Source organism: Lycium barbarum, chromosome 3 (genome assembly GCF_019175385.1).
Source record: "Lycium barbarum isolate Lr01 chromosome 3, ASM1917538v2, whole genome shotgun sequence".
NCBI classification, from domain to species: Eukaryota; Viridiplantae; Streptophyta; class Magnoliopsida; order Solanales; family Solanaceae; genus Lycium; species Lycium barbarum.
This window is the reverse complement of record NC_083339.1, coordinates 15,348,685-15,372,435: the sequence shown is the minus strand read 5'-3', so window position 1 is coordinate 15,372,435 and position 23,751 is coordinate 15,348,685. Positions and strand designations below refer to the sequence as shown.

At 34.2% G+C, this 23,751-nt stretch overlaps 1 protein-coding gene across 1 annotated transcript; it reads right to left on the bottom strand.

The window, feature by feature from the left end:
• Positions 1-11,253: 11,253 nt before the first annotated feature.
• LOC132630503 (putative receptor protein kinase ZmPK1) lies at positions 11,254-13,837 on the bottom strand. Its single transcript, XM_060346073.1, has one exon. The coding sequence runs from the start codon at positions 13,799-13,801 to the stop codon at positions 11,378-11,380; it is 2,424 nt and encodes an 807-aa protein (XP_060202056.1). The 5' UTR covers positions 13,802-13,837; the 3' UTR covers positions 11,254-11,377.
• Between the last annotated feature and the right edge of the window lie 9,914 nt (positions 13,838-23,751).

The window sequence follows — 23,751 nt, the reverse complement described above, 5'->3', positions numbered from 1 at the left end:
GTAAGGGTATATTTGGAGCCAAAGTATAATGAAGGGTATATTTGATCCTTTTCCAATAGTACAAGGGTATATTTGGCCCTTTCCCGATTCATCAAATTCTTGGGTTATACTAGTCAATGTCATCATCAATTTTCATTTAGGAAGTATAAAACCCATTTCAAGAAATTATCATAAAAAATCATCTTTCCTCTTTGATTTTAATGGAATTCTAGCATGGATTCAAGCTTAAAGAATTAAAAGAAAGATTGCAAGCTTAGGGAACTTACCCTTAAGAGAATTCTACCCAAAGCTTCTTCAATTCGCCTCGAAGTTGCTTAAGAGAAATAATATTTGGACTGGGGATTGAAAGGGTTTCAACTTAGCATTAAATAAGAATCTGGTCATGTCATCCGCTACAGCGATGCTCTATCTTTTTCTTTATTTATGTTAACTAACTGTTGTCGGCCTATGATGCCTACTCAATATGTTGTTTGTACTGATGCTGCACTCGTTTTCGCGGTGTAGAGTTTGAGATAGGTTCCACTTCTACTTCCCGAGACTGAATTTCGAGGCCTAGCTTGCGAGTATCTCGGGTGAGCATCTGACGAGTCGCTGCTCGGAGACTCCTTTATCCCTGTCTTTATTTTCTTCCATTCAGACAGATGTATTTAGCATTTGAGACTTGTATTTTTTAGACATTACTTAGTTGTTCTTGTACGAGTCAGACCAGTTCTTTGGGGTTGTGTTTATACTCCGCACTTATGATTATTTATAATTCAGACTTTTATTTATTCTTCTCTGGTTACTTTATTGTGGTTGAATTTATGAATTGGGAAAATGATTCACCTATCGAGATGGGAAATAGTAGGTGCCCGTGCGACTTAGTGAATTTGGGCCGTGATAGTAAACGGTGCCAAATCCCTTGTTCGAATTTACGATTACCTTGGTCAGAAGATAGCTATCATGAGTTTTTGGATTAACAATCGTCTCACCAATCTTTCCTGCAAAGTAAGCTATGGATGAACACGGACAATTACAGTTTTTCATTTTGGGTTTTGCATCGTGGGTTCTTGTGAGGAAAATTTCAAGAAACAGAAGAAAGATGAGTATATGAAGGGATAGGTTAGGCCTCTTTGGTAGTTTATTATAGGGAACCACACCCCTAATTGGTTCAAGAAGCAGTCGATTATATTATTTTTATTTTATTTTTATTTTTCCTTTTTAGTTGTCTTCTTTTCCCTATAAATATGCAAGTGTTCCATATCAGAAATTACGAAAATTAGTACCGCAAGAAATTGACTGGAATGTTTACCGAAAACTCGTCAATCAATCATCAATATCAATCAATATATATATATATATATAAAGCTAGGAATAAAAAAAAAGTGATTTGGCACTTTCTTTGGCCAAGAAACACAATTATCTTTTTCAGAGGTGGAGCTAGGATTTGAGATCTGGGGGTGATATGACCTTGGCTAGCTCAAGGCCATTCACTAGGAGTCAAGCGAGGGAGCTCCAAGAGATGCAAGTCATGTTCATGAAGAAAGGAGCGTTGGAAGAGCTTGGAGAGAAGATGTCCAAAGCTTACAATGTTTGGGAAATAGCTTGGGAAGGCCTATAAGACCAAGAGATGACCTCTTCTCAAAGTGGCTAGATGTTAAAGAGGGACATTTTTGCAAACTGTGATCGTTGGATGCAAATCTTGGCCAAGAATGCATTCTTGGCCAAAGGTTCAAATTGGAGGCCACATTTGCAAGTTATGACCGTTGGATGAATGAAGACCCATGTTTGGGGTTAATTTTGCAAAGTGCCACATTTGGGCCTTTGGTGTAAAGCCTCAGACTATAAATAGAAGACTTGTCTTATTTTCATCTTTAGCTTGAATTTTGAAGAACTTGAGAGTAATAGTTTATTAGGTTATAATATAATTTGTTTTGTTACATAATTCTAAGTGTGATTCTTAGTTGCAAAGTGAATTGTTTATTTCCATTGGAATCATATAGAGTTGCTCATTTGTGGTCTTCCAATTGGGTAATTTTTTAATTCCAAATTACTAAGGTTCATTGGTGGAAATTCCATTAGGAGGGTTTAGGTTTTACATACCTAAATTTGCCTATAGATTTCCTATCAATTGGGTCAAGTAGTTATCCAACTATCTTTCTTCCATTCCTAATCTTCCCCATCCCTATTTTCCATTTTCTTGTTCTGTAATTTTTTTTTAGAGTTTCCTAGGTAGAATCTTATCAGGGGGTTTGGAATTTTAAGACAGGACAACGACCTCAAGCTAATGTATAACAATCAAGGGCGTCTCGATAAAATTAATGGCCTAAAGCTAAATTTTAATCCGAGACCTTAAATAATACACTTACATAAAAAAAAAAAAAAAACTAGTCTTGCTTTTTCGTTTTTTCTATAATTGTTGCATTTACTTCAGATTGTAACATTATTATTAATATTTATAACAGTGAGAATTAATTCAAGTTAATAAGATGTTAGTCATGTATTTTAAATACATTACCTTAGATGTTGTTGTAAAAACTTTATTTAATAATGTGAAAATTTTGAGTAATTTAGTTCAAAGTTCTAAAATATTTCTCTTAAAAAATAAATAGCAATGAATCTTAAAAAAAAATTGATGCACGACACTTTCTATTTTTGTGGTGGAAGACAAAGAACTAAAAAGGAAATGACCTTACACACGCTGCATATTTCTCCTATGAAAATTATTGGCGCTCTTGCGTCGGCTATTCTTTATAGAAAAAATTTCTCTGTCTTGCGTGTGGACATTATGAAGCAGAAGGAATTAAACTAACAGGACCCTACATCAATAGTAGGGATAATAAATCTGTCCCCAGGCAAAACATTTGCTCATTTGTCAAAATAGTTTAGGATCATAAGATGATAATATTTTCATTGCCCTATATTACATAACTCTACATTTAGGCCCCATTTATTTGCACTTAGTGAAATTATGTATCTTTACTTATTCAGAATTTCATTATAAGTCATTAAGTGTATTTCCCTTTTAGGTTTGAATTTTAAACTCTGTTTGTAGCATTGTTACCAATCGTTTTGAATGTATTGTATTGTTTGTGGATACAACGTTTAAATATTGAAGGATTTTTTCAAAGGTGACATTTCGCCACTACTCCATCCTTTTTCACCGCTAACTATCACTGCCACCCATCATTATTAACTATAATCATCCGTTACCCGCAACCATCGTCCGCATTCACAACCACAATTGTCACCAATTACCATGATCGTTCATTACCAATACCACTATTCACTATTTTCTATTATCACCACCACCATTACCACAATAACGATCAATCATTACAACAATCGGCACCATTAACTGTCACTATATACCGCCAACCACCGCTGTCAGTCACAATCACTATTAGTTATCACTACCATCCACCACAATTATCAGCCGTCACAACCAACTATCATCATTAATTACTTTGGCAGCCACTGTCACCATTAGCTCTAAAAAGAAATTCTAAAAGCAAGAAAAATGGTGACTCCATTGGACCTATTTCTGAATTATTTGGAAATAAAACATAACAAAGTTAAAAGTCTTCTCCCATAAACATAACGCATGCAACAAACCGAGAGGATTATGAGATAATTGCATTTGCCTTCTTATGTAGAACTTCTCAATGAATTTGTCAAAAGTCAATATATATAGGTATTTGTTGGTTTTGTTTTTCCAGTTATCTTTACCTTAGAAAACACACGGGAAATTTCAGTTTCGCTCGATGGAAAGGGATATTTCCAGTTTATTTATTTCCCATTTATTGTCATGTACCAAAATTCCTAAGGAGCAAACCATTGATTCAAAGACCAAACTTGGATTCTTAATATCATTGTTGAATTGTCTTTAAGTCACGTTCCTTTATTTGAGTCTTAATTGCTATATTAAACTGTGTAAAAAAGGTTTCTGAAGAGGAAAAGGATAAGGGGTCGTTTGGAAAGAGGAAAATGAGGAGTGAAAGGGGAGTATTACCCTTTAAAGTGGAGTTGGGCCAGGTCAGGTCCTTATTGGACCGGGCCGGCCGAATTAAAAGAGAAATGAAGAGGCGGCTGTTACATACATTCACAGATACATGTATACACACACATATATATCCGTGTATATGTGTGTATATATGAGAAAGGTCTTGACACTATTTTAATAAATGGCCACAATTAAGCGAGTTCATAAATTTAAACCCTTAATTATGGTCAAACATGATTAATTAACCAATTAATCAAACTAATAAACATGGTCAATTATGTAAATGGACTTAAGCTGCAAATATAGCCTTAATTGACTTTAAAACATGAAATTGGTCATTTTAATTATGATCATAATTACCCTAATCCATCCATTAAAGATTAGTTTTGCAACAATGACCTCAATTGACTTAAACCATAAATTTGGCTATTTCAATTAAGGTTAGGGTTAACTAATTAAAACAACTAGAGGCTAATTTTGTAATAATGATCCTAACTGACTAAAATCATGAAAATTGGCTATTTCAATTAAAGCCAGAATTAACAATTGATTATTTCAATTGTGGCCCCAATTAACCATTTAGCGAGCAATTTATGAAATTAACCACAATTAAGTACTTGATTAATTATGATTAACTCAAAAAATTGTACCAATGCAAATTGAATATGCAAAATTAAGAATCGAGGGGTAAAAATGATTAATTCATTTAATTAATCAGACTTCTTAAATTAAACGGAGTAAAATGCTTGCTAATTGATTTATCTGATAATTTTGACAATTAAATAAATGATTGTTTTACATTATCCTCTTGATTAAATTTAGCAAATGCTCCATATTAATTATAAAAACGTCTAAATTAATTTCTAAATGATTTATAATATTATTGAAGTTATTTTTCCAAATGAAATGGAAATATATAAAATCATTTTGACTTGTAAAAATACACATTTTACTCGTTTGATATCCAAGAACTCTGGATAATTAAAATAAATTATGAGAGGTCAAAAATTAGGTGTCAACAGGTCTTTATTGGTTTTGTTTTTCCAATCTATTTTTACCATAAAAAAAGGAAAGCCACGGGAAATTCCAGTTTCGCTCGATGAAAAAGGATATTTCCAGTATATTTATTTCCCAGTTATTGTCATGTACCAAAATTCCTAACTAACCATTGATTCAAAGACCAAACTTGGATCCTTAATATCACTGTTGAATTGTCTTTGAGTTACGTTCCTTTATTTGAGTCTTAATATATTAAACTGTGTAAAAAAGGTGGTCCTCTTTACACCAAAAGAGAAGGAAAAAGAGTCTGTGCATATCATTTTCAAGACAACAAAGAGAATAAAAAAGAGGGGCGGCTCAAAAATATTAGGGGCCTAAAGCTAAACTTTAATTAAAGGCCTTATTTTAAAAAAAAAATTATATTGAGTAACTTGATTCATGCTTTAATTTACGTACTTGAATTTTGATAATAATAATGATAAAATAATACTACTATACTATTATGAGGTTAAAAAAAAATTAAATCTTAAAGAAAATGATAGTAGTAAGGTGATAACTTGATATCAAAATAAAATTTTATTTTTCCAATTTAGCTTTAAACTTTTTATTTTATCCTTACTAAGATGATTTGTAGCCATACAAATATTTACGGGTTGTTCTATACCAATTTTTTTTTAAAAGTTCTTTATTAAGTTTCATATCAAGTTAAATTACGTCACATAAAATAAAATGAAAAGGATATTCGGTAAAAGAAATGGGCCCCTAAAAATTTGGGGCCTCAAGCCATTGCTTGAGTTGCTTGGCCCTTGAGCCAACACTGATAAAAAAGGAGATGACCTTGTACGCACGGCATTCTTAATGGTCCTTGGACCGTGCTGGTCGAGCCAGAACTTTTATTAAGGAGATTTCATATTAGTGGCGGAATCATGATTTTCAATAGAAAAAATCAAAATATTTAATTTATATTAAAAGCAGGAATTAAATTACTAAAGTACCCTTGTTTAAAAACCTAATTACCTATTTAGTTATTTTTTTTTTTAAAAAGTCGTAGGGCTAGACGTACCCCATCCGACGCTGGATACGAATGGGTGTGTTCTTTAAAAGAAAAAACACATTTTTCTCTTAAGTTTGGGGCTTCGAACATGCTGGATACGAATGGGTGTGTTAAACATTAATTCCTTTGGCCAAACATTGTCTGGTACGTTTTTCTTTCCAGATTTTACTAATTCCCACTTTGACTGTTTTATTTACCACATATTTGTTCTTCAATCTTTCACTAAAATAGATGCTCTATTTAGAAGAACAAATTCTGATGCAATTAGTCTATTCTCGGTCGACCAATCACTAAAGCAACAAAACTGCAAAATGTTAATTGAAATAACTATAGTGCATCTCCGTTGAAAAAAAACTTACAATTTGAGGTTTTCACTATGTCAACAAATTACAGTGATGATAATGAAAAAGAAAAAACGTGAATTCCAGTATGATAATGTTTGAAGGAAGTTCTTATATGGCCAATGTCTTTCTCGTGAGTACCATCGTGGAAGTTATTTTAGAACTGTTGCATAAATATAAAAGATATAATTTTTGGCCTTCATATTTGCTATATATCTTGTTTAATTTCTGGGATCCCCTTATCGCTCTTCAACATGCATGAGACAACACCTTTAGAATTGGATGACGAAGATACAACGTCAATTAATGGATTAAAAAGAAAACAACAACAAAAACGGCTTCAACATTTTAAACATTCTCTTTTGTTTGTTAACTCTTTCCATCTTTTGTTACTTTGGTGAATTTGATTTCTAAAAAATTTATGCTAGATTTTTTATTTTGGGATGATCTCATAATATAGTTTGTGTTTTGTGTAGACGTTATAATTAGGAATGACATATATCTAAAGTTACAGTAGTTGTTATTTCTTTGTTAGAATGCAAATTAATTGACGTACGTACACAGATATTACATGTATGGAATCACTAAGAGTCTCAAAGTAGTGGAATGATACAAGTTTATTATTTAGAAGAATTATATCTTTACTTGAAACTTGAAAGTAGCTGTATGTTATTTTTAGAAAAGCTGAAATAAAATGTGAGACCTTTATTTAGATATTGTTGTGGCTTTCATTAAAGGTCTAAGATTCAAGTTTGTAATCTCGTGGATGAGAAAAATAATATATCTTTGAGCTATTTGGTTCCTTACTGAAATGTGGTCATATTTTCATCTGAATTGTGGATTACACCTATATGCTAAATTATGCTCTTATACTTTTCTACATGCATGATAATATACATTGAACTTTATATGTTGATACTTGATACAAAGAATGTGGGGGTCAACTATATAATTCTTTGCAAATTAACCCCAAACATTTGTGCTGAAAAGGAATTATGTGAACTTATAGAGAGTTATCTGTCTCATCTTATAATAGAGAGAAACAACAACTCAATATACAAAAATATTTGGAAAAAAAAAGAAGCAAAAATAGACAAAAAATATTGAAGAAAAATATTCTTTAAAATATATATTGTTTCGCGTAAGTACATGAGTCGCTTTGACGTGAGATATTTGACACTATTTATTTTAAAGAAACTTAACTCTTTTAGTCATAAATATCTTGTATATGGGATTATGGGGAGGTTTTACTCGATAATGGAGTTATTGTTTGGCTTAAGTTTCTGTTTGCGAAGTTTGGTGTTTATTTGGAGCAAACTTTTGGTGGTGTTTCTTTGGGAAATACTTTTATTTGAAAATTGTTATTCTTTTCCTTACAGATTTAATATTACATCCAATGTAAATATGTTTTGTACTCTATTTTCTCTTCTCTAACTTGGAATTTGTTTTACATCAACTACTATTATCAATAATGCGCTAATCAATCCAACAATTTAAAGAGCAACAGATCTCCAAAACAGATAATGTATAATTTTTCCCCACACATAGAATTTTTTTTGCTTATGATAAAACAATTGCATCTCGATACATGATTTGCAAAGCTTATGGGGGTATTTTAGATTGGGTGCTTTTAAAAGCAAAGTTAATTAGTATATATGTCTAACGGTTTCTTTGTAGCTTAATTGCTTTAAGGGAATGATATTATTGTTTGCTAAGGGAACTACAAGTTTTTTAATTATAAATATTGATATGATAATATTTGACTAAATCATATATATATGATTTAACATGCACATGCCGAGAAATTAGTAAAGAAGTAATTCTGAGAAGAATTTAAAGGGATTAAACATCTTTTTTATTTTTTTTTTATTTTTTTTATGTATAAAATAATTCTAATGATATATATTCGATGTAATCTTCCGGCAAATAGCATTTGGTTGAACCCCTTGTGCCGTTAACTGGGCGATGTCGTCTATGCTCTATACAAATTAGCCGTTAGTCTATACTCTGAGCAAATAATGAAACAGAAATAATAAATCAGAAGGGCGGGGATATTTATAAGCTGTACCAGGAAAAACTTTTAGTTTCTTAGAAGATTGGATGAGTCCGTTGCATGTTGCACCCCTAACGTATGACTTCTTTTGTGATTTGTACCTTATCATATTTTTTTTTTTCCGATTCGCACCCTAGCCTCTTTATTTTTTTTGCAACACAATGAAAACACTCTTTTATTAAAAATTTCACAAGGACAAAATTGGAAATACAAATCATAAAGAAAGAAATTACACAACCTTAACTGGTCTACAAGAAATGGTGCAAAAGAGGAAGAATTTATTGAAGTATCTTCAAAAGACAGATTGGGACTCCTACTGCCTTGTTATATCTAGGCTTGGCCTTCGAGACAACCCAAATGACAAGCTTTAGACCAGCATGTATGATGTATGACATCGTACTGGAATGCAAAAATGCAAGTTTTACTTTGGCAGATTGTTGAGAGTCTTTTCCTTACCGAATTTCTCCTCTTGTTTGTGATTCTGTCACTTCTTCGGCATCTGCATTGGCACCTCTCAGTGCTTTTACCAGATCAGCCCCCTCCTATCACCTCCATAACATGTCTACCTACGAAATTAGTAATATAGGTGAAAACATAGTCATTTATGTGGGGGGACCCAAATTCCAGTTGGATTTTAATTGTTCTGAACTCTAATTCATATTCAGCTGCCCTTTAGCAAACTTTTAATGGTTTTAATTTGACTCCAGATTTGATACTACTGAAGCTTCTAAGCTCATAACGGCGAACATGGATGTTTAATAGTTCTTCGCCCTGACCTGATAGGATCCGACAAAGTTCCACATTAAATTCACGTTCATTCCAACAACGGATAAATTTGCAAACAAAACAAGCTTCAATCGTTCAAACTACAGAAGTTGGGAATTATGGATATGCCCAAGCAATTTAAGAAAGAGAGTCATTAATGTCGTAGCAAAAATGTAACCAGTTAAGGTTGTCATTTCTTATTTAGCTTTTTCTTAATTTGTGGAATTTCTTTCTTTATTATATGTATTTCCAATTTTTCCCTTGTGAAAATTTTAAAAAAGAAGTGTTTTCATTGTTTTGCAAAAAAAAATAAAGAGGTTAGGGTACGAATTATAAAAAAAATAGGACAGGGTGTAAATCTCAAAAGATGACATACATTATGGGTGCAAAATGCAACGGACTCGGATTGGATCTTAAGATCGTTTGGCTTGTGGACTGCAAATTATAATACAAGAACTATAATCCGATATATAAGAATCACATTGTGCTTTTATTTCATCGGATGTTTATTTTAGCATGTTAAAATCTGAATATACAATGCAAAGTTTAAAGCATGGCATTAGTCATAAATTAAACGGAAAATGGTCAAAAATGCTCCTAACGTATGAAAATGGTTTACAAACTTCTTCCACCTGTTAGACCATAATTACTGTAACGTCAATTTTCGAGGTAAAAATGCGACTTTTTCCATCTATTAGACCTCAATTGTCCTTTTACAGTTGACAATGTCCCTCATTTTAGCCCATTCCCATTTTGAGCGGCATAGATCTACTAATTCTTTGATTTCAGTTAGTAAGTGAGATCTTGAACAAACAATTAAACCCTAGAAGCTAAAAAAGGCTTATGAGATTACATATGTGAGGTTTTAATTAAATAGGTGATAATGATTTATTGGTCCACGTAAATATTAGACTATGCATATGCATACGTAATGTTTGCATTATTTTCATTATCTATCCGCACCCCACTGATTTAACCATCAAGCTCATACTTAGCATGCAAGAACTTGAACGAGCATATTATTAGCTTTCAACGAATAATGTAGTATGGTTGCTTGATACTTCAGCAAGATACCGTGCTATTTTTTGAAACTCTAAATGAAAAATGCAATTTTCTTCACCTCATTAGAAGGATCTAAATCAGTCTATGGTTCCAGTATGTGAAGTACTAAAGAATCAAAACAACCACACTCGCACCAAGTATTGAAGTAGTACTTGTTTTTACTGCTTCTATGTGTCTGCTTGAGTACAACAACATATCCAGTGAAATCCCACAATGTGGGGTATGGGGAGGCTAAAGTGTACACAGACCTTACCCCTGCCTTGGAAGGTAGAGAGGTTGTTCCCAAAAGACCCTCGGCTCAAGAGAAAGCATGACAAAAGGTCAGATAAGGACAAACAATTCAAAGCAGTATGAAAATACAAATAACAAATTAAAGCGAAGAAACCATGATAAAGCAGTCTGAAAAAAAGGAGCAGTAGGTACCACAGATAACTAAGATAATCGAAGTACAAGAAACAACAAATAGTAGCAGAAATCAAAGGGCAAGAAACTCTAGAGCAAAACTGCGACTACTAGTACGAAAGGATAAGTGGGACTACCTACTAGCCTTCTACCCTAATCTGAGTCCTCATAATCTCCTCCTATCTAAGATCATGTCCACGATAAGCTGGAACTGCGCCATGCCCTGTCTAATCACCTCTCCCCAATACCTCTTCAGCCTACCTCTACCTCTTCTGAAATCGTCTGTAGCCAACCTCTCACACCTCCGCACTGGAGCATTTGTGTCTCTCCTCTTCACATGCCTAAACCATCTCAACCTCGCTTCCCGCATTTTGTCCTCCACTGATGTCACTCCCACCTTGTCCCGGATGTCTTTATTCCTAATTCTATATCTCCTAGTGTGCCCACACATCCATAGCAGCATTCTCATTTCCGCAACTTTCATCTTTTGGACGTGATGTATGCTTGAGTCATTTAGTTAGTAATTTTGCAATTTTCGTGCTATCTTGGGTCAGATTTAGCTCATGATGAACTAGTACAAGTTAACGAGCGGACATAACAAAAATTAAGAGTTTGCTTGTGATTTTTCACTTGAAGAAAATAAATACCAATTACATTCAAAAATGAAAAATAAAATGGTTGATACAATTTCCTTTCCAAATACCAAGCACTATTTAAATTTATGTTAGTACTGTTATTTCATCTTCGCAATCCAGCAGTGTTTGGACCACTTCAGCCATTGTAGGCCTTTTATTTCTATCTTGCTCCGCACAAGAAATGCCTATTTCAATCAATGTAACAGCCTGGTTCTTGCCAAATTTACCTTCTAATCTTGGATCCACTATTTTATCCACCCAAGAATCTTCTCCGCTTTGAATCTTCCTCTTCACTATCCCGACAAATTTTCCGAGCTGTGATTCTTGCTCGTGATGACATTCGCCATCATCATCCACCACCCAACTTGACAGCCTACTTCCCTTGACCATCTCAAGTATTACAATCCCAAAAGCATAAACATCAACTTTTGCTGTGATAGGTTGGTTCAAAGCCCATTCTGGAGCCATGTAGCCTTTAGTACCGCGAATCTTTGTGAATTCTGAACCGGGTCCCCCTCTTTGTGAGAGCTTTGCAAGTCCAAAATCTGCAATCTTGGGCTGGAGTTCACCATCAAGAAGTATATTTTCAGGCTTCACATCACAATGGATCACCCATTCAAGGCATTCATGATGAAGGTATGCAAGACCTTTTGCTGTCCCTAATGCCACTCCAAACCTTTGTTCCCATCCAAGAAAATCCGTGTTGAAAAGATGTCTGTCGAGTGATGAGTTCTCGATGTATTCATAGACCAAAAGTTGATGTCTCCCTTCAGAACAAAATCCCCACATCCTTACCAAATTCATATGGTTTATTCTTCCTATGGTGGTCATTTCTGCAAAGAATTCTTCTTGAAACTGATCATTTGCAAGTTTCTTGACTGCTACCGCTCTTCCGTCAGCTAAATCCCCTTTGTAAACAGCTCCTGAACCTCCTCTTCCTAACTCAACTTTGAAGTTTTTTGTTGCTTTCTTAAGTTCAGTATAAGTGAACCTCCTGAACTGAGTCGATGACACCATTTTATATCCGTCCTCAATGGAAGCAGGAATCCCATGTTTGCTAAACAACGCCCACCAACCTAACACAAAAAACAAAATCTCTATTCCGCCAAGGGTGGAACAAAATAGGTAAAGATAAATCCATTTCACCTTCTTAAAATCCATTACATACATAGAAGGAGAACCAAAAAGAACAACTTCTGGACTCGATCCACATTTTATACCTTCATCAAGAATCAAAAGACCTGATTCTGATGCACTTAGATTCATAGGGACTTTCAAGAATAGATTTCCAGGAAAACCAGGAGACCGATATCCATTGAAAAGAATGCCTTTCGTGAAACATGTTCCCTCACCATTTCGCCTATAGACAAATGCACGACAGCTAGGATCCTCCAAGCACAATTCCCTGCAAGATTCCAATGACAAAGAACGAGAAAAATTGAGATCAAAACCCCAGTAATCAACATTGGGAATCTCCACAAACTTGACATGTTTAGGATTAATCAAACTTCTTGCTCTGAATTTCGCCCTGCAACCTTCGCTCCAATCAATTGCATTAGACATCTGATATCCAGGAGGACATGTACATTTAGGTTCTGTTGCATAAGTACATATCGAAAATCTTCCACATATTACATGCACAACACAAGGCTGTGCAACAGCTTGCCAAGAAATCTTCCATAACCCCGTCGAGTTATCCAAACTATAGACTCTCAAATTCCCATCAGTGTCTATAGTCATCCTTCTTAATATCCCAAATCCCATGTCAGAAACATTGAATTGAAAGTTATCACTTGAGAAAAATCTACCAATTTTATCAAAATATGCAAGTCTAGTACTATTTTGGCTAGTTCTACCAATCTCATACACATTAGTAATATCAGGATTAGGCCAGTATTTGCTTGAAACTTGAGGACCATCATAGATCATCCTCAAAACATTATCACTATCAAAGTACAAACTAAAATATCCAGGTGAAAAACTACCTTTCCTTAAAGGAGGTACTAACCTATGACTCTTGGTGAAATATTGGTTAGGCAGTAAAGTATCAGTAGGTAAATCAAAGCTTTGCCACAAAATCTCACCTCGTGGATTCTTTAAAACTAAGTTGCCTGTTTCAAGAAGTTCTGCTTTTTCAGTATCAAATGATGTTGTGTTTGTTTGCCAAACAATTGTGTCATCAACATCTGTTAACACTAAAGCTCCATTTTTTCTTAGTGTCAACTTTGAGCCTTGGAGATTGACAGGCCTATCTTGTTTGGCATTCCAGACAACAGTTTTGTTCCTTGAATTTGTGAACCAAATGCCAAAGTAGTAAGCATTAGTACTGCCAATGGGATAAAATCCACAAGTGAATGTTTTTTGTGGGGAAGTAATGAAATCTGAATCATCTTTAACTGACAAAGAATCCCCTCTAAACAGAATTCTTGATGCTGTCAAAGGGAAGGACAAGATAAGAAATGACAGAACTAGAAAAGGAAAAAGATGGCAAAGTTTCAAACTTTTCATGGCTAGGAGAATATGGATAAGGAATTTGATATCATTAATGTTAAAAGCAGATGATGGGAAAGAAGTAATGGGGTTGCTTTATTTATAGAGTTCATTTTCCTGATTGGTTCGGACAAAATAGGGAAAATAGCATTTTTGGTCGCTGTATTACTGCTTAATTCCGATTTTAGTCCTTACGTTATTCAAATTAGAAATTTAACCTTCAATTAGTATACTCGTGTGATTTTAGTCCTTCAAGCTAACAGGCGTTAACTTTATGTATTGCAATTACGAAAATAACCAAATCACTCATTATCTTTTTGGAGTCTAAAGTAGCTCAAAGAACACATTCACAGGAGCAAAGAGAGTCTCAATAAGATCAATGGACTTTGTTTCAAAAAAAAAAAAAAAAAAAGATTTTGTTTTCATCGTTGTGTTACCATTTTTTATATAGTTTTCAGATTACTATTTTCATCATTTTTCAAACTTGTATATGATTAGACTGCTTTGATTTAAAGAGTAGAGTCGAATGAAATTCATTGTTACCATGTCCATGAAAACATAAACAGGAATTTTTTTATTTTTTTTTAAAAAAAGAAGACGAATTTATAGAGACTGGAAGCAATGGCATATGCCGCTGTGATGTTTCAGATTCCTAACTCAAAATATACCTTAAGATAATTTACCCACCTAAAGAACTTTAAGTCTACTTTGAAGAGTAGTAAGAGGATATGTAATGTAAAAAATCAGGTTTGCCCTTTTCTGAAATAAACACCGTTATGCTTCCGTCAGTATAGTATAGGGACTAAAATCACACAATTATACTAATTGAAGATTAAGATTGTTAAGTTGAATAACATAAGGACTAAAACCGGATTAAGCAATAACGCAGGATCAAAAATGCTATTTTACCGACAAAATAAGGCCTAGTTGGTTCAAAATGGAAAGACCAAGATAAAGAGCCCGTTTGGATTGGCTTATAAGTTGCGTATAAGCTGTTTTTAGTTTTTTTGAGTGTTTGGCTGGCCAGCTTAAAGCCATTTTGTGCTTAAAATAAACCCAAAAAATTAATTGGGCTCATTTGGCTTAGCTTATCTAAAGCAGCTTATAAGCTAAAAATAGCTTATAAGCCAAAAAAAATAAGTTGAACTATCCCAACTTATTTTTTTTTTATTTATAAGCTGTTTTTTTTTAAATCCATCCAAACAGGCTCTAAGTCCGGATACTTGCACAATAATTTGGTTCACAGTTTCACGGGACAAAACTGTTGTCCGGAATTAATGCATGCAAGTGGAAATTTAAAAATGACAATGAATTTGAAGTGGACATGTTTGTTGGACATTGAGGCGGCTTATTGGCTAAGAAACAGTATCATATTTAATGGATTGTTTATTCCATGGAACAATTAAGAAAATTGTGAAACCAATAAGCATTCGGGCGTGGACTAGTGGTCAATAAATGGATAGACTTAAAATTTTAGTGGAGACAAAAATTACTAAAGTAAATTATTTCTTTCCATCTGTGTTGATGAATAATTGTAAGTAACATGAAATATTAGAGATGCATATAAGCAGATCTAAACACGAACTTTATAAAAAAAAAACTCTGCAAGCTCCCTTTTTGAATTATTTGGAATTAAAAAATAAGTGAATTAAAAGTCTTCTCCCATATATGCATATAGCCGCATTTGCCGCCTTCCAATGGGAGAACTTGTCAATGAACTTGTTAAAAGTCATTATTGGTCTTTATTGGTTTTGTTTTTCTAATCATCTTCACTTGAGGAAAAAAAAAAAGAGGAACCCACAGGAATGTTTTTCAGTTTCCCTCGATGAAAAGGAATATTTCAAATTAATTTATTTTCCGGTTATTGTCATACTCCAAAATTTCTAAGATACAATCCATTGACTCAAAGACCAAAATTGGATTCTTAATATCACTGTTGAATTGTCTTTAGGTCCCGTTCCTTACTGAGTCTTAACTACTCCACTATTAACTACCCTCTGTTTCAATTTATGTAAATCTATTTTTTTTTAATCCGTACCAAAATGAATAACCTCTTTCCTAATTTGAAAACAAATTTCCTTTATGAAATGATTTACAGTCACACAAATGTTCAAGACTTATTTTGAACCACAAGTTTCAAAAGTCTTTACTCTTTCTTAAATGTCGTGTCCAGTCAAATGAGTTTACATAGATTGAAACGGAGGGAGTATGTAAAAAGTTAGTCCTCTCCGTACCAAAAGAGAAGGAAAAAGACTAGTGTATATCATTTTCAAGACAACAAAGAGAATAAAAAAGGAAATGACCTTACACACACAGCATTCTTAATGGTCCTTGGTCAGGCATTCTCATTGGTCGAGCCAGGACTTTTATTAAGGAAATTTAAAATATTAATGGCGAGCCAGAATTTCTACCAAAGAAATTTAAAATATATAAAAAAAAATACGAGAAGAGTTCAAGGAATTAAACATCTTTTATTATATAACATATATTTAATCATATACTACGTAATCTTCAGACCCTAGAGATACCCTAGGGTCTAAAAGCTTCAGGCTGAGCAGGATTGAAACAGAATACATAGAGTGCGGGCATACTAGAAGAGACAAGATTAAGAATGAAGATTTACCAGGCAAGGTGGGAGTAGCCGCCGTGGTGGACAAGATGCGGGAAGCTGGTTCGGACATGTGAAGAGGAGCACAAATGCCCCAATGAGGATGAGGATGTGCGAGAGGTTGTCGGTGATAGGATTGAGGAGGGGTAGAGGTAAACCGAGGAAAAATTGGGCAGAGCTGATTAGACAGGACAGGACATGACACATCTTCAGCTCACCGAAGACATGACCCTACATATGGGAGAACATGGAGGTCGAGGATTAGAATAGATTGTTAGTAGATAGTAGAATATTACCTTACTAGTGCTGTTACTATTAAGCTAGATTATCATATGCTTCGATTTTGTTATTACTGTTGTTTCCTTTACTTTGATTGTCTTTAATATTTATATTGTCAGTACTTTTCTTTCTTCTATATTTTCATTAGAGCTTTTTATTCTTTCATTTCTTTCAAATCATTTTTTTTAAAAATGATTTTCTTGAGCCGAGGAATTATCGGAAACAACCTCTATACCCCACAACAAAGGTAGGTTAAATTGCATTTGCCACTTGTAAATGAATTTGTCAAAATTCATTATTGGTCTTTATTGGTTTTGTTTTTCCAGTCATCTTCACTCGACAAAAAGGGAACGCACTGGAATGCTTTGCAGTTTCCCTCAATGGAAAGGAATATTTCAAGTTTATTTATTTCCCAGTTATTGTCATGTACAAAAATTCCTAATATACAATTCATTGACTCAAAGACCAAAATCGGATTGTTAATTCCACCGTTGAATTGTCTTTAAGTCACGCTCCTATATTGAGTACTCTATTAACTACGTCTAAAAGGTAGTCCTCTTTACATACACCAAAAGAGAAAGAAAGAGACGCGTACATATCATTTCAAGACAACAACGAGAATAAAAAGGAAATGACGTTGCACGCACCGTATTCTTAATGGTCCTCGGACTGGCACTCTTGCCACTTGCCAGCGCGGAGACTCGAATTTCAGTAAGAAGATTCAAATATTAGCGGCTGAGCCAGTTTTTATATATATTTATATATATATATGGGCGGAGCTAGTTCTTCGGGTGTGGGTTCGCCGAACCCACTAGCTTTGGTTCGAATCATATATTTGTATTAAAAAATTTATCAAATATGTACAAATTATTAATTTAGAACCCAGTAACTTTAAAGAATTAGAACCTCATGTAAGAATTTTTATTATTCTTTTGTGTGGCCCAACTAATGTAAAGCCCATAACTAATACTTAATGAAGAATAAATCTCGTCCGTTAGATCGGTTACTTGATGGACGTACCGGATTAAGTCTCAATCTCTATAAACTGGTCCTCCCTCCACCCATTAGGGTTACCACTTATTCAATATATTTTTGTTTTTCCGTCATTGACGGCTGTGGTAACGTAAGGTTAGGGCAAGGAAGTAGAAACCAGTTTTCTACAATTAACGCTTCCGCTTTCCTGATAATGTCTTCCGCATCAGGTACGCTTTCTGTAACGTTTCTCTGCAAGATTATCATGTTCAAGATCCTGGTATGCATTAAGTTAAGCTTACATGTGGCATCAGAGCCTGAATTACTTGAACTGATAATCTTCATTAAGAAAAGACCTAGTTATATGACTGTGTTGTTGTTATATGAAATCATGTGTAGCCTTCGGCAAAATACGAAATCATGACTTTAAAGTCACAATTTATGGTCAGAATACGATTTCTCTGTTTGTGGAAATTGAATTTTGTAATGGATAGTAAATTAATTGGGAAAATCAAACAAACTACAATTCTCTTATTTTACCTTTGAATTATTTGTTGCTTTTGATTTCCCCCATTATCCATACGCATGAATCAGTAAAGGCAAATCATCATTGCTCATAGATTTTTATTTATTGAACCATGATATCTGGTTTCGTTCTCCGAAATTGACCGTAGAATAATTAAGTGTTAGAAGTTTTCATCGTATACGTCGTATGGGATTAGGTCATTGGTTTGACCAATTAAAACTTGGCTCATCAATTTTTGGTAATTAAAAATTAGGCCATCTATGTGGACTTAATTATGTAAGTCTTGGCAGGATTTTGGCCCAGAATTGTTTGATTTAATCATGAACTTATTGCTATTTTATCATGAAATTTATGTTTGTTTCTTAGGCCACAATTTTAATTTTGGGCTATTTAAAGTACCTGGGCCATTAGGTTGATGAAGCAATTAATTGTTTATTTTATGTATGTGATTATATTTATAAAGTTTGTTAGTCACCAAAGTGGCCAAACTAGAATGTTTAATATTTACACATACATTATCTCCATGTTAACTTTATGCATGTATTATGTTTATATAGTTTGTTAGTCACCAAAGTGGCCGAACTAGATTGTTTATGAATTTTACATGCATAAAGTTATTTATTGCTTATATTATGTATGTGATTATGGTTCTATAGTTTGTTAGTCACCAAAGTGTCCAAACTAGAATGTTTAAAATGTACATACATAAGTTATGTATTTATTTTATACATGTATTAATGTCTATATAGTTTGTTAGTCACCAAAGTGGCCAAACTGGTATGTTTGTGAAAGATGTGCATGTATAAATATTATCGTTTGTCCATTAAACTAATGAAATGCCTATAATTGAAAACAGATAGATAAATTGACATTCACTATTGCTAGAACTTAAGGATTAACCCAAAGGTGAATCAGTTATTCTATGAATAGTGAATATAATGAGGTAAATTAATATTATTTAATCAAATATATATTGTATATCCAAAGATGTCGTATATGTTTGATTGAAAATATTTAATTGCCTATTAAAGTTGAAAATGACATTTAAATTATGATAGTATATCGTAGTATCACCCAAAGGAGAATTACGATATACTTTTATTGTTTTGCTGAATCCACATTATTTTCTAATTTATGAGCATGTATATCTATTTTGCAGTTATTCCTCTTCATTCGCTTGCTTCATCTGTTACTGTGTTCAACGGATTGAACTTCTCTGAGTGATATGAACAAGTCCAATTCCACTTAGGTGTGATGGATCTTGACTTGGCTCTGCTAAAAGAAAAATCTGTTGCTATTACTGATGCAAGCAGTGAAGATGAGAAGTCTTTCCATAAAGCATGGGAACGCTCTAACAGATTGAGCCTTATGTTTATGCGAATGACTATTGCCAACAACATTAAGAGTACTATTCCACAGACAGAAAGTGCCAGGGAATACCTGAAGTTTGTGGAAGAACGTTTTTGTTCTGCTGATAAGTCTCTCGCTGGTACACTGATGGCTGAACTCATGACCATGAAGTTTGATGGGTCGCGTAGTATGCAAAATCATATCATCGAGATGACTAACGTTGCAGCAAGACTCCGGACCTTGTGGATGACTCCTTCTTGGTTCAGTTTATTCTGAACTCATTGCCTCTTGAGTATGGACCATTCCAAATTAACTATAACACTATTAAGGATAAGTGGGATGTTAGTGAATTGTCCAGTATGCTTACTCAGGAGGAATCAAGACTTAAGAAACAAGGAAGTCATTCTATCAACCTCATGGTTCAAGGAGCTGGTAAATGACTTAAAGCGAAGGCCAACAAGTTCAAGAAGAAGAAAGCACCTGCTAAAGTTCAACAGGATGCTCATAAGGAACTCAAGGCAGATGTGTGTCGTTTCTGTAGAAAGGAAGGGCACTATTAGAATGATTGCCCGAAACGTAAAGCTTGGTTCGAAAAGAAAGGTACTTTTAGTGCTTTTGTATGTTTCGAATCAAATTTAGTAGAAGTTCCTAATAATACTTGGTGGCTTGATTCTGGTGCAACTACTCATGTATCCACTATGTTGCAGGGATTTCTTACGATCCAAACCACAAATCCAAATAAGGATTTCTTGTTCATGGGAAATCGTATGAAGGCTCCAATTGAAGGCATAGGGACTTATCGTTTGATCTTGGAGACTGGACATCACCTTGATCTATTACAGACTCTTTATGTTCCTTCAGTTTCTAGGAATTTGATTTCTCTTTCAAGACTTGATGTTTCTGGATTTGATTTTAAGTTTGGACATGGATGTTTCAATTTATATAAGAATGCTGTTTTTTATGGTTCTGGTGTTCTTATTGATGGTTTATATAAATTGAAACTCGATAATGTTTTTTATGAATCCCTTCTTGCTATACATCAAAATGTTGGAATTAAATGTAGTTCACTGAATGAAAGTTCTGCTTACTTGTGGCACAGGCGTTTGGGTCACATATCCAAAGAAAGGTTAGAAAGATTAGTAAAGAATGAGATTCTCTCAAATCTAGATTTTACTGATCTTGATATATGTTTGGATTGCATTAAGGGAAAGAAAACCAAGCATAGTAAGAAAGGTGCCACAAGAAGCACCCAACTTCTTGAAATTATACACACTGGTATTTGTGGACCTTTTGATGTTCCATCTTTTGCTGGAGAAAAATATTTTGTCACTTTTATCGATGATTTTTCACGTTATGGATATATCTACTTGCTAAAAGAAAAAATCTCAAGCAACGGACGCCCTCAAAGTGTACGTCAATGAGGTTGAAAGGCAATTAGATAGAAAAGTGAAAATCATTAGGTCATATAGAGGTGGTGAATTTTATGGAAAATATAGTGAATCAGGACAATGTCCAGGTCCATTTGCAAAGTTCCTCGAGGAACATGGCATATGTGCACACTATACTATGCCAGGAACACCTCAACAAAATGGGGTTGCAGAAAGGCGTAATCGGACACTTATGGATATGGTTAGGAGTATGATAAGTAATTCCTCATTACCCAAAACTTTGTGGATGTATGCTCTTAGTACCGCTTGTTGACACCCAATTTTGTCCCTCCTTTATTTAATTTTTATTTACTCGGACTTCTAAATTTACTGCCGAGCTAAATACTCTATTTTCACTATTCTATTTTTATTTCACTACTATTATTTTCGCTACTTTTATTTTCAATATTACGAGCATTACTTTATCACAAATTTTAAGTGTTCGTCATCGTTTCATTTTCGGGTTTGGAATCGTTAAATTAATTACAAGACAACACTTTGTAAAATATTTATTTTTCTACATATTAATTATTAATTGTCTTCACATAGTATATATTGTACTAGTTATTAAATTAGAAGCCCAAGAATAATGAAATAGAGGATCAACATTTTCAGCTAAATTATTAGCCTATATTCTAATTAATTCGACCGACCCATTATCCATAATACCAACCCAAATAATCAGCCCACATCATTCCCTTACCCAAAACAATTTAGCCCATCAGTCCAGCCCACACCACAATACCCGGTCCAACCTACTTTTTACCCGACCCGCTCCACCTCCTCTCATTTTCATTTTCCTAAACCTAACCTCTCTTTCTTTTTCCCTTTCTTCCGCGCCTCCCTCACCTCTCTCCCGCTCCCCTTTACCCTGCCTCTCTTTCTTCCCTTTCCACGCTCCTTCCACTTCCCTTTGTCCCCCACGTTCTCTGCCACTTCCACCACGCCTGTCCCCCACTCCCGTCTCTCTCATACGCTCCTATCTTTACTTTAATACAAACAAAACCCTATAAATGGAGCGGAAGTTGAATCGTTTAGGGGCGGATTTTTCAGTATTTTGAGGATTTTATTCAATGTTTTGAGGGACACAGACCATCTTCAAGAAACTTGAATTTCCTTTCCGGTGAACTTTAGCCGTGGGGGACTGATTTTGAAAAAAAGAAAAAGGAAACGAACCTCCACTCTCTGTTTTTCTTATTATCGGGTTCGATCCATCGAAAAAAAAAAAGATCCGTAGCATTTTTTTAAAACTGGCATTCTAAACTTTAAGATTGCTAAAAACATCTCGTTCTGTCTTGGTGAACTTTAGCCGCGACTAAGATATTCGGTTTACCCAACTTTAGTTTCGAAATCGTTCGTTCGAGTTCGAGCATAAATCCGAGACCTCGACGCCCCGTTCATTGCACACAAAAAAGGTAAACAAGGATACACTTATTGCTTTTTAATTTTTAATTTCTGCTTTAGTCAAAGCTGTTGGCTTATTCTGCTATTTTTCTTAATTATGTAGTTTTCTTTGTCGTTATGTTATTTGTTTGATGTTTGGGAGCTGTTAGGATAGGTTGATAACTGCTAAAATGAATTTAAAAGACGTATACTGTATTTTGGATGTTTAGGCTGAATCGCCAGGACTTAGAACCTATTTACAGTCGAATATACATAGGATATACAGTGGGTTATCAAGGTAAGAAGGAGACATACATTCGATATACATCCGATATACACACCGTGGTGTGTATATCTTAGGTATATTGTGTATGTGATTAAGACAGATTGGCACTGAATTATCTCCATAATTATCTTTCATCTGTAAGTTTAAGTTTCCTGTTTTGGTTGGCTTAATATGATGTCTAGTGCCACTTTACTGATTTCGGATAGATTAGTCTATTAATGGGCCCCTTATATATTTGTCTGATATGTTTCTCTTCTTAATCTATAATTTAGTCAATTCATGAGTTTTATTTAAGTCAAATTTGATCAACATTAGTTTTTTCTTTGTAGCTTAGTCTAGAAATCATACATGCTATATTGTTATCTGGGTTGTATGTATTAGTTGGTTTAGCCTTGTTTAGTTACTACTTCAACCTCACCTGAGTTAAGATAAATCTACCTAATCATTGGCATTCCTATAAATTTTGTTTAAAGTGGAAACTGTCCAATTAGGTATTCATTAGAGGCTGTTTAGTCCATAGCCTGTCTGAACATGATCCATGCCTAGCCTGGCCAGTCACATACCTTAATAACTCTGTGCTTGATTCATGTTTGTGTTTATCCTGTTGATTCAAAGTAAGATATTTGCTTGACTACTTCGACTATCTCTAATATGTATTTAATTATGAGAAGGTTCATATGCTATTCTGTTTGCCTTCTGTGGTGGTTCCTTAATTTGGCAAAAGTTGTTAAGTCTTACATAGGCATGAGAATAGGTTGTGTTCCTCTAAGGTCTAGGTGGCATGACATTGAGTCTTCAAATCTTCCCAATAAGTTGGATCACATGGTTGTCTCGTTGTGTTGCTTGAACTTGTCCTTTTGATAATTGTTTGCTGGTTCAGTCTGTGTATGTTTGTCATTTGCAAACATCTTCAAAAACCAAAATCTGCACTCATTTGTTGATTTACTTAAGGTCCAATTTACTGCAGTGTCATCATGTACTAATGGTTGTTTCTTTTATGTGGCCTTAAGTCTTACTATGCTCTGTCATTCACTCACCTGATCAGATAGCAGAGATCCCACCTGACTATTCTGTTGAGCTGTAGCTGAATCGTTTGCAACTATACTTACCTTGTTCTGCCATTATATCTGAGTGCTT

Bases quoted from the DNA above. Each gene is read 5' to 3' on its own strand.
- LOC132630503 (XM_060346073.1), bottom strand. From the start codon at position 13,801: ATGAAAAGTTTGAAACTTTGCCATCTTTTTCCTTTTCTAGTTCTGTCA.